Consider the following 11,735-nt stretch of genomic DNA (forward strand, 5'->3'; position numbering starts at 1 on the left):
TTCAATCCTGTGTTGCTGAACATCCTGAGATGAGCGAGGTAATCAGAGGTTAGTGTTCGTCAAATGCCATCTAGTGGTGGTATTAACGAACTGCACATGAAGAACAAAAACATGATGTTTAAATAGTTAAAATCAACACGTCACCTTTTTACTACAAACTCCAGCTTATGATCTGCGTTACAAAAATAATCACCATTTTCACTTGAACATAGTATTTTAGCTATGAATGATTTTATTGTTTAAAAATGACTTCAAATACACAAGGGGAAATTCTTTTTATGATGTGGCTACAATTCTCACCCGTTTCAACCACTTCCATATTATAGGCAATCTTTTTTTTTTACTGCTTAAGACATTTCCAAATCCAGCTCATACCGAGTTACCAATTCTTTATGTACATCTGTGCGGTCTAAATCATACAAACGCCGTCTTTGTAGGTAGGACTGCTGAGTTGAGCTGTCTGTGATCATTTTGTTATTACTCGTGCTGATGTAGAATGCCTGGTAAACTAACTGAGTGTAGGTTTAAACACAGGAGATAAAGACTGTTAACAGGCCTCGTGTAAACTTGGAAAAAAGGCAACAGAAGATGCACAGGACCACAGAGGGTCCCATCAGAACTGGGGCAAGGCCACGGTCACTGAGGCAGTTTCAGACTACGCTCTCCAGCACTCGATGCTAAACCACTAAAACTGTTATTAATCAGGCAATTCAAGTAAGATTCCTGGTGCTTTGAGGACAGGATCACAGGACACATTCTGAGTAAACCTTTGAACCAACGAGTAAAAGTCGATCAGAGGGACTAATTTGGGGGGGGAAAACAATGACTCGACGACAGAAACGTGAAATTAACTATATTCTAAACTGATTCAACTCTGTAAACTGCCGAAATAAAAAAGGACCGAAAACTAATGAAACTTAAACCATTGCATCATGATAACTGGTATCAGCTGAGGTACAGCATGCATGCCATTTGTTGATCCAAAACAAAAATATATATACCTACAGAGTATATTTCCTATATATCGGTCTATCCTCTGAATAGTTTTCTTTTCTCAACATTTCACTGATTTGCCATCTTACAAAACTCGCGAGATGGAAAGAAAAGTAAAGCACCAAGAAAATTCTCATGCACGCTCGCTGTAATACCTGTTCAGTCATTGAGTAAATTTGTACTAGAGAACCTTATAAAATGTATGAATCGAAAGGAATGGAAATAACTCCAGCAGCTTCAGAATTAAAACTCTGGTCGGTGGCAAAGAGTAAAGAGGCAGTGAAGCATTTGGAAAACCTGCGATTGTCTCCTCTTGGAATTTCAAAGAAAACTAGAGGCATCCCAAATGTTGCATTCCTCTTCATCTTGCTTTTCTCCACCCGTTTCCCCCTGTCCTGACAATGCTGTTATGGAAGACCCACAACGCTCCGATTTGAAATGAGGGACAGGAGTTCAGGAGCACCCCTGATCTCACACCTCTTGCATTGGTCGCCTCCCCGTTCTCCTTTTCCTCCTCCAGATCTCCTTCTCTCTCCATCCCTCTGAGACTGAAGTGCATGATGAAGCTTGCAGATGGAGCACTAGCGCTTTGCTTTGCCGTCATCTGCTTCTTTGTCTGATTGAAGAAAAAAAAAAAAAAGTAAAGCTTTAGTTTCAAACATTGTGAACAGTATATGAAGTTTGTGAATTTGTACATTTCCTGAAGTCCACAGTAACAATCACACTGCATAACTTTGTTGATGAAGATGTTTACTGAGCTTTTTAACAAGCTGTGAACATACAGGTCTAGTTTCTTTACTGAACTGAAGGAAACTGTTCAAGGCAGTTACAGAATAAACAACTGAAATAGTTGATGCGACTGCTCGCTGTTATTTGCACTTTTAGTACTTTGAATTGAAAAAATATATATATAAGCAACAATACCACTTCATATATGTAATGGTTTCAATTTACAGAATGGGTCAGAGTTCATTGTTGTGTTTTCTCACCTTTCTTGACATCGTCCCTCTTCTTGGCCGCATCCTCCCTTTGTTTCTTGATGATGGCCAGTCTGGCGAGGTCGGCCCTGGCCTGATCAGTCTTCCCCTCAAGATGGAGTTTCATGTAGCGCTCCTTTGATTTCTGCTTCTCTATCTCCTCTCTGAAAGAACAGAGAAGAATTCACGTAAGATAAAACAATCTATTCTCGTACAAAATAAGAACCTGATGCTAAAAACCAAGATAAGAGACAGTTTATAATTTCAGGAGCTTAAACTAAAACAACAAACAAATCCAATGTATCCTTTTTGAGTGACACTAACCTCTCTCTGCGACTCAGCTCTCTGGGTGCACTGACATCTATTTCAGTCACCTTTTTGCTCTTTTGGGACACACGGTTTGGATTTTCAATCTCTATAAGACCTTCCACTCCACTCCTCTTTCTGGACTGTGTACGGGGAAAAAAATACTTTTATAACCTCAGTGAAAGAGGAAGACGACTCCAGTTAGCAACACACAGCTTGTAAAAAGAATTGGTAATCCTTCAGTATATTGCAAGTCTACTGTGAAGATTTCTGTAGTCAATTATTAAGGAGTATGTTTATCCTTAAAAATAAAAAACATTTCAGACCGACTGTGCACATTCTCATTCCCTCTGATAACTGGCAGAAAGTGCACATGGACACGTGTTCTTTTCAAACACTTCCACCTCCCCTCCATCGGCATAGTGGTGAGTAGATAGTGGATTTTCATTTTTGGGTGACCTATGCTTTTCCGCTTGTCTGGAACTTTCTACTTCTCAAATCTGCAGACATATTTTCAGGAGGCTTTTTTGATAAAATTAGAGAGATTAATTATGTTGATCCAAATAATACAAGCAGCTGGAGGGGAAAATGGTACAAAGAGTGGTAAAATAACAGATCTAGAGTCGAGGTGCACAGTAAAAACCGGTTGCACACTGTAGAACTAAATTCTTATGGCATAGAAATAAAGATGAAACACAAAATCAGAGGATCATAGATTAATTTAAACAGTAAGGATTAATTTAACACTTCAAAACAAATCTTTACTCTACTGCCTCATAGAATAAATTAGCACCCACTTAACCTTCTCATCACTCACCCCTGACTCTTCATCGCTGCTGCTCTCCTCGTCAGAGTCTGAAGAGTCCTTTTTTTCTGCACCGCCACTTTCTTCCTGTTAAACACACAAACGCTGCTATCAGACATGCACTGAACGCAAGATAATCTCCTAAAACGATAGGGCATTCAAATGAGTCAGCTGCGGTGGAGTTTCTCCTGACAGCCCCCTGGTAAAAAACCCCAGATAAAGTTCATTTATAAGGTTTCTAACGTGCGATGTAGGTCAAACTGATTTTTTTTAAAAATATAGATATATATATATATATATATATATATATATATTTAAAAAAAATCTGTGAATAAAAAAGATGAGCCATACAAGTAGAAGACACTGGTGAAGATGTCAACTTAGATTTTAGATTTTGGCGATAAAGAGCTGTGTTGACATCTGATCTCTGCAGCTGAATTTATGTTACGTCCATGCTGCATCAGCTCTCATTTGAACACTTTAATAACACATTATTCTGTTGTTGTGAAGGCATCTTCGCAGATAATCTCCTACTGTGTTCTTCATATGTGAAAGGCAAACTCCAGACAAAGTACAAACCCTGTTGCACGGACATTCTCCTGAATTCATGTCTGAACACTTATTCATTGCAGTGAATACAGGTCTGCCACAAGATGTTCCTCACTCACCAACTCCTTCTGTGCTTTCATTTGTCGGTCGATCTCCTCGGGGTTGCTGAACTGCTTTCCCCGGCCCTTGTGGTTCTTTTTCCCTGCAACACGGTCGTCAGAGATGTCAATGGACAATCAACAATGTGACAACATAAAACATACAAACAAGTTGGCTCAATTGTTTTCAGGACAGTTGGGTGTCACAATCTGAGGGCAGACACAAAAGACACCAACACAATCATTCTCAAATGAATCAATACAGTCGCACTTGAGTAATGACTAGCCTCATTTAGAATTTGTTTAAATACAATGATATATGAGGAACCGTGTATTTAGGGGAACATATACAGTCCAGTGCATCTTCAGCTCAACATGTAAGATCTCACGATATTACGCGGAGACTGTGTGGTGGGAGATGAGTCACACTTGACTTTCACTGAGGGCCGGCAAATGTTCTGTTGTGTCTACTGAGCGTGAGATAAAGACGTGGAGTTGAATAGCCACTCAGTGCTTTTACTATGAAGTGTTCGCACCGCATCTGCAAACAGTGACAGCAACTAACAGCGTGGAGTTTATAAACACATCATTGTGCTCTTTAAAAGGGAGCCCAAGCGGTCTCTGTGCACATGGTACTGGGGGCTAAACACAACTAGCTGAAAAAAACTAAACCCTACAAACAGTTTCCTGTGTTTATTTAACAGATGAGCCCGGAGCTGGGTCGGCGTCCGTGCGTCCGAGACATAAAGTGACAACTGGTGCGTTTGCCTCGTTTCGCCGAGTGGCTCAGACCCGTGAATTGCGCTGCTAACCGGTTAGCATGCTACAAGCTAAGCATGAGAGGCTTCATCATACTGCCTCGGCTAACAGCTCGCTAGCCACAGTTGGCTAGCTACAAAAGGAGCACGTTACACCACTCGGAACAAAAGCACTCACCCCCTCGAGGCATGATTGGAAGCGGTGTTTGTACGGGTGGACTCAGCTGCTGTGTCGCCGGAGAAGCGGACAGTCGCGCGGTTAGAAGCGGGAGTTTAAAGAGCCCGAAGTGAAAAGGTTGGAAACTCTCCCGCTGCCGCAACACACACGTCAAGTGAAGACCCACCGTGACGTCATCCGCTGTCTTCTTCTTGACTGGCTAAACGCATCGACGGCGCATCGCTGCCTCCCTCAGGGCGATCACCGCCACTGCAACAGCTCATAAAACTCGAACAGCTTGAAGCAATGAAGGAGCTCTTTGAATTCTAAGCCGAGTGAGGTCACCACATTGGAGACAGTTTATTCTACCCCAACTAATTCTATGTGTAAGATAGTATTATTATTCTATAGTATTTTAGAGTAATATAGTATTTTACAAACTGCAGGCGAACATGTTTTATGGTCTCAGTCCTACAAGGCCAGTCCACGGTGGCCTAACCGCAGACTCAATAGTGGAACTGTTCTTCCCACAGAAGTTATAGCCATCCTATAAACCAATAGCTGCATACCATAGTCACACCTGCCGTCTTTCCTCCATCCCATGTTTTTGCCAAGTTTTTTGAAATTCCAGATTTGATTTTAAAATACATTTTTTCTGTGTGCGCAATTTCCATATTTTCCCATGTGAGATTTTATTCACCTTTATACCAACATTTGTTTTAGATCATCTTTGGCTCAGACTTATAACCAGCAAAGGTCCCAGAATTAATCCCGCGATAGAATATTATTGATAATAATAATAATAATAATTGTTTGTATTGTACCTTTTAAAATAGCATTTAAAAAATGAGAAACAAAAATGGGACAGCCAGGTCCCTCCACTCTGATGCAATTGGTCTTTAAATGTGGCCTCCGAATTGAGACACAGCTGGTCTGTGTTTGTAAGTGAAGGCGTAAGATGAATTCCCTGTGCATTGTGGAACTCGGGGTCCCACTATAAGAATGTGTTTGTTATTATTATTATGACACACTTCAATTACCATCTACTTGGGTATCTAGGTAGATACATATACAATTCCAGTGTATAAATCATCAATACTTTTTTTTCTGTTAATAAAAAAGAAGAGATCAATAAATAATAATTGTCATAATCAGAGCGTGAGGTCACCCCTGGCATTAATATTCCCCACAAACTATAAATATGAACCGGCACACAGACATCGCCAATGAGGCCCCAGGTCTCTGGATGACCCTTCTTTACTTTTGAGAAATATTTAACAGACTCCAAAGGCTATTGATTAAGTACATTTATTTTCTAAAGCATCATGTTTGCAGCTTAACTTGTAAAAATTAGAATTTTTAGCTATTCACGACTGCCACCTTGTGGCAATAAATGTTATCCCCACTAAAGCTACTGTCAAATTCTTGAAGATCATATCACAAAGGATACTGACAACAGATATTTCTCTTTTTGGTCGCATTTATATTTCAAAACAAGATCATATTACAAAGGATGCTGACAACAGATATTTCTCTTTTTGGTCGCATTTATATTTCAAAACAATCTCTCTCAACCATTTACTTTAGGTGTAGAATTGGGACCTTAAATAATTAAATTGCAGAAAACTTTTCTAAAAATTAACAGCATCTTTAGGTTTGTGTTCCCAGAGACATATTTAACAAGAACTAGAAAGTGCATTTCCTGCAGAAAATGCAGGTTGAATAACAGTCATTTCTTCCTTTGATGTGTTTTGACATCTTCTACTTCTTTCTCCATCAGGTGGTACTCTACGGTCGTCTCTGTCAACTAAAAGGGAAAGATTACACGTTAGATACTAATAGCTTTAGTAAGACACCCACCAACATCTTCCACCATTAACGTATACACTAACCATTTTAGTGGTATTCAAGTGTACGATTGCAAATGTATTAAGCTATATTTTTCACAAGAAATCTAATCAGTGTTAGACTTGAACGAAAAATATCTGAAGCATTGTCTTGGAGCCAGAGGGTGACAATATGCATCAGCCCAGTCACAAATGAAATACACTTGTTTACATCAGGTCCCTGCATCCTGAGTCAAGTCTCACCATGTCCATGAGGATTTCAATCTTTAGTTTTAAGAGGTTGTTTTCCTCCTCCAGTTGGACATTTCTTTTCTTGAGCCTCTGTGCTTCCCTGCCAGATGTATTCTCGCCGGATTCTGTTTAAATAAATGAAAAATAATAAATACAACGCTGGCCAATCAGAAACAGACAATGTGTCTGCATAGGTCCGTAGTCGGGTCATCAAAGTCCTTACCTGTTATCCACTGTCCGTCTTCAAATTTCATGCTTTGACCTCCGATGTTCATCACAGGAGGTCCATATTCAAGGCCCAGCTCGACTTCCCTTGTTGATCTATCCAACTAAAAGAACCACAGTTCAGTCTGCATCTCAGAATCTCTCAAATTGTGTTGAAGAATGTTTGACCATCCTCAAACATGACTGTATATGCCACTATATATTATGTATAGTGTATATTATATCTGTACAAGAGAAAAGCGCCTGTTTAGTTCCACAGATCTTCTCTTCACTCTCTAATCAGCATCCAAGGTCAGGCTATAGATAAAGGAACAACCAACATCACATTGTAGTGTCTACGTTGAGGGACTTTCATATCTAACTCAGATGCTCCAGACAGAGAGACACCAACTTCCACTCTCAACAACTTTAACTCTTTTGCGTATTTTACCAATGGCAAGACGTAAGGACACAATGTGATTTAGCTGTGCATACTTTGGATAGGCTTAACTAGCCATTCATGGATGTGCTGTTGGAATGGGTGATGCAAGTAGAGGGAGATAAATTGGGAAGCTGTGGGAGAAATCTTCACACTTGGTGGTGGCAAGTGCTCATGTTACTCTGTTAGCGTTTGATTATTGTTTCACCTTCTGGTCTCCTTGATGCATCAAGGCTACATAAGACACCAGCTGCCGCCTGAGTTCTCCTTTCACAAGCTTCCAGAAGAATTCCATAACAATAAGGATGCGATCTTCATTTTTACTTACTCATCGATGCACATCATTAAAACCGTACACCAGAACATAGGTTCTCACCGTATGAAGGCTGGACAAGGAAGCCGATCTGCGGGGAGGTGTTTTCTTCGGACTGAACGTGTTCCCAAAGAGCGGCATCTTTAGAGATTTTTTGAGGTTCTGCATGAGAGATGGTTGATTAATTGTAAAATTTGTGTTTTTTGACAATACAACAGAGTATTAAGGCCATATTAAAGAGAAAAATGTAGATTATGAGAACATTGGTGTTAGATTATGAGAATAAACCCGTGATTTTACAGAATTAAAGTCATAGTTGATAAGAGTCGTAATATTACAAGAATAAAGAAAGAAAGAAAAAAAGCCGACATATGAGGAGAATAAAGTTTTATCCTGTGCTAAAGAATAATTTAACAACAATCACTTGAAAGTCCTGATACTTATGATGAAAAAATATGAAGTATTTGGATATTTATGAAACCTATACTAAAGTATCATTTAAAAACGTGCTCCACGATCCTCACTTTTACACAGAGGACAGGCTAATTTATCTTATATCCCTCCTCTAATATGACAAATAAATAAAATAATATTACAACTAAATCTCGTAAAATGTTTGACTTAAGTCTCGAACACTTATGACGCTTCCTCGCAAAATCACGACTTTAATCCAGAGAACTGTTATTTTGGGTTGTAAACGGCTTTGATCCTCCGTCGTAAGACAACAACAACACCACACAGCAACAGGACATGTTTATCGCTACTACACTGCTAATCTAATGCTAGGTGGCTACCGGTGGCTCGCTGTGAGTTCTCTTCATACCTGACACTTAAGTGAAACTGTCGGTTGCCTCACGGGCGGGTTAGTAGCTGCTGTGTCACTGAGAAGATACAGTTAATATATATTTACCTCCATACAGACTATTTCTATAAACTCTTAACCTGGCATCAGGGGCTCACGGGCAGACACACACAAAGCCACGCTGGCTACTGCGCAGGTCCGAAGGATCCATCGGTGTAAAACGGACCCGTATCTGGAATGTTATATGACCTCATCACAGAGTTGTCGTATACAATTGCGGAGGAATACACATGTTTACATATTATCATTCTGCTTCGCGTTATAATCCTCTATTTATAACGTTTATGTGTACGTGTCGGTATGAGACTAACACAAGCGACCCCTTTTGAGGTGAGAGAATGGTATCATCCATTAACCGTATCACTATGGTGATACCATGGCTTCATTCTTTCTTTTGTCATTTACATCTTCGATTAATCCTCCGTCGTTTATCCGTCGTTTAAAAAAAGAAACTAGTTTATAAATCAACGATTGAACACAGATGATTTAAGCCCTGAACCATTCATATCTCACAGTACAAGTTTGATTGACACGCCCATAAGCGTCACATAGCCCCAGTGGCCTAATGGATAAGGCACTGGCCTCCTAAGCCAGGGATTGTGGGTTCGAGTCCCATCTGGGGTGAATTATCTTATGCTCTTTGGATCAATGGATCTTAAACACAATGTTAAACCCGCTTTCATCGAATTATTTGCAGTATCCTGAAAAATCCGCATTTCCACAGGTCCTGAGAAACCGAGCTCCATCAGCATCGCCCCTCACTGAATCAATCACAGCTGCATTTATTTTCTGAAGTACATGGACGGTGGAGCCGAGTAGGTGGCGAGCAGGCCCGAAGAGAAGCAGCAGCAGCTCAGCTCGTCTGTGTGCTGCTGCAGTGTGTGGACTAATGTCACAATGATGATGAAGAGGAGGAGGAGGAGGAGCAGGAGGTTCACTCACCAGGGGGCGCACGCTGATCTAATATGAGACAAACAGCTGATGGGAGCTGTCAAAGGGATGAAGGCATGTGGAGCCTCTCAAGAGGAACATGGACTTCCTGTTTCAGCCCAGTTGTAACGTGTATATCTCGAATTTTATCTGTCACGTGATCCTCATTCACACGATGCTCCCTTCTTCTTACAGTTTGACCTTCTCTTAGTGAAGGAGTTTCACTACTTGTTACTGAACTCCAAATCGAAGTCAGTTATCACCTTCAGATTTTATCTTTAAAATCTGAAGGTGATAATCAGAGACAAATTGCATCAAGTATGAAAACCTAACACAACCCAGAGTGCATGAAATCAGCTCCAATGAAAGGAGCCGATTTCATCTACTTTACTTTATAACCAAGACAATATATAACATTTCATCTGTTGATCATTTATATTCAGAATTATACCTGCCCAATGAAGTGGTGTATGTATGAAGTAGAAAAAATGCAAATCCTTAAATTAATTTACAACTCGAAATATTTATTATTTACCTAGCGCAACTTTATTATTTCCCCATAACTGTCTGTAAAATACGCTGACTTAGAACCAAAATTAAAAATGTCCTATTATAATAATTTTATCTTAAATAATAAAGGGGACATATTATGAAAATTCAACTTTTGTATCGTTCGACACGTTAATTTGGGTATCTGGCATGTCTACCGTCCCAAAAACTCTGGAAAAAAACAACTCCCACGATTTGTTGTTGTTCCTCTATGTCAGAAACGATACGCTAGAGTGCGTCGAATGGGATGACGACCGAAATAAATGTCATAGTCACACCATGCCCATGTAGGGAGTCTCGCTACATGGCCTTGGACGAGCGAGCTAACGCTAGCCCGGCTTCCCGGCTAGCGTTAGCTCGCTGCTTATTGAGCAAAGTGTTTTTATAGTACTTTGAAATATCCAGAAATGAACGGATTTGATTGTACACATATTGAACTGTACTTTGAAAAATCTCCAAATCTGTACAGTAAATATGTTTAATATTCAGTATGTAGGTAGTCAGAGAGGTCCTGAACACAGGCATAACAGTCTCTCTCTGGACTTATTTAGCAAAGTGTTTTTAAAGTACTTTGAAGTATCCAGAAATGATCTCTTCCACAGTGAAAATGTTGGACTTTACCCTGAAAAAAATATCTAAATCTATACAATAAATATGTTTAATATTCAGTATGTAGGTAGTCAGAGAGGTCCTGAACACATAAATATAAGTCTATTTCTGAACTTATTGAGCAAAGTGTCTTTATAGTACTTTGAAGTATCCTGAAATGATCACTTCCAAAGTGAAAATGTTGGAATTTACTTTGAAAAATCTCCAAATGTTTAGAGTAAATATGTTTAATATTCAGTATTTAGGTAGTCAGAGAGGTCCTGAACACAGGCATATCAGTCTATTTCTGAACTTATTGAGCAAAGTGTTTTTAAAGTACTTTGAAGTATCCTGAAATGTTCTATTCTACAGTGAACATGTTGGACTTTATTTGCAAAATATCTAAATCTAAACAGTAAATATGTTTGATATTCAGTATGTAGGTAGTCAGAGAGGTCCTGAACACAGGCATATCCGTCTCTCTCTGAACTTATTGAACAAAGCGTTTTTAAAGTACTTTGAAGTATCCTGAAATGATCACGTCCGTAGGGAAATGTTGGACTTTACTTTGAAGAATCTCTTAATCTATACAGTAAAAATGTTTAATATTCAGTATGTAGGTAGTCAGAGAGGTCCTGAAAACAGGAATATCAGTCTCTCTCTGAACTTTTTGAGCAAAGTATTTTATAGTACTTTGAAACATCCAGAAATGAACTGATTTAATTGTATACATGTTGGAATTTATCTAGAAAAATCTCCAAATCTATACAGTAAAAATGTTTCATATCCAATATCTAGGTAGTCAGAGAGGTCCTGAACACAGGCATATCAGTGTCCATCTGGAATTATGGAGCAAAGTGTTTTTACAGTACTTTGAAATATCCAGAAATTAGCTACTTGAAGCTTAAAATGTGTGACTTTTATTTTGTAAAATCTCTAAATTGATGCAGTCAAAATTCTATTCATAAAAATGACACGTGAGACGATATGTACTTATATAATCCAATCCATTTTCAATTATGCATTTTGTATATGATCCATGTCAACAGTTTATTTTGAAAAAACGCTTTGAATGCGTTTACCATAAATGTCAATATATGCGCGCAGGAGAATTTCTGTGTCGGCTGAT

General features: G+C 39.2%; 2 protein-coding genes and 1 non-coding gene across 5 annotated transcripts; 1 reads left to right on the forward strand and 2 right to left on the reverse strand.

Annotated features, from left to right (window-relative positions):
* Positions 1-209: 209 nt before the first annotated feature.
* On the reverse strand, positions 210-4,799 carry pdap1a (pdgfa associated protein 1a). Its single transcript, XM_053414402.1, has 6 exons — positions 4,665-4,799; positions 3,750-3,832; positions 3,094-3,168; positions 2,295-2,419; positions 1,983-2,134; positions 210-1,609 (listed from the first exon to the last, which is right to left on the reverse strand). Exons 1-6 carry the CDS (start codon positions 4,675-4,677, stop codon positions 1,575-1,577), a joined length of 483 nt encoding a protein of 160 aa, XP_053270377.1. The 5' UTR covers positions 4,678-4,799; the 3' UTR covers positions 210-1,574.
* On the reverse strand, positions 3,749-8,711 carry cby1 (chibby homolog 1 (Drosophila)). Of its 3 annotated transcripts, XR_008333329.1 has the most exons (6): positions 8,588-8,711; positions 7,741-7,839; positions 6,945-7,050; positions 6,734-6,846; positions 4,665-6,450; positions 3,749-3,832 (listed from the first exon to the last, which is right to left on the reverse strand). XR_008333329.1 is itself a non-coding variant. In XM_053414403.1 (5 exons), the coding sequence occupies exons 1-5, from the start codon at positions 8,591-8,593 to the stop codon at positions 6,373-6,375; spliced, it is 402 nt and encodes a 133-aa protein (XP_053270378.1). In that variant the 5' UTR covers positions 8,594-8,711; the 3' UTR covers positions 4,664-6,372. The 3 variants fall into 3 exon arrangements, 2 of the variants coding, with proteins under 2 accessions (XP_053270378.1, XP_053270379.1); XM_053414403.1 differs by lacking the exon at positions 3,749-3,832 and having other exon boundaries at positions 4,664-6,450; XM_053414404.1 differs by lacking the exon at positions 3,749-3,832 and having other exon boundaries at positions 4,664-6,450; positions 8,501-8,642.
* Positions 8,712-9,090: 379 nt separating this feature from the next.
* Positions 9,091-9,163, forward strand: trnar-ccu (transfer RNA arginine (anticodon CCU)). The gene has a single exon. It is a non-coding gene; the product is annotated as a tRNA-Arg (tRNA).
* The last annotated feature ends 2,572 nt before the right edge of the window (positions 9,164-11,735 follow it).

Source organism: Pleuronectes platessa, chromosome 21, assembly GCF_947347685.1.
Source record: "Pleuronectes platessa chromosome 21, fPlePla1.1, whole genome shotgun sequence".
Lineage (NCBI taxonomy): Eukaryota > Metazoa > Chordata > Actinopteri > Pleuronectiformes > Pleuronectidae > Pleuronectes > Pleuronectes platessa.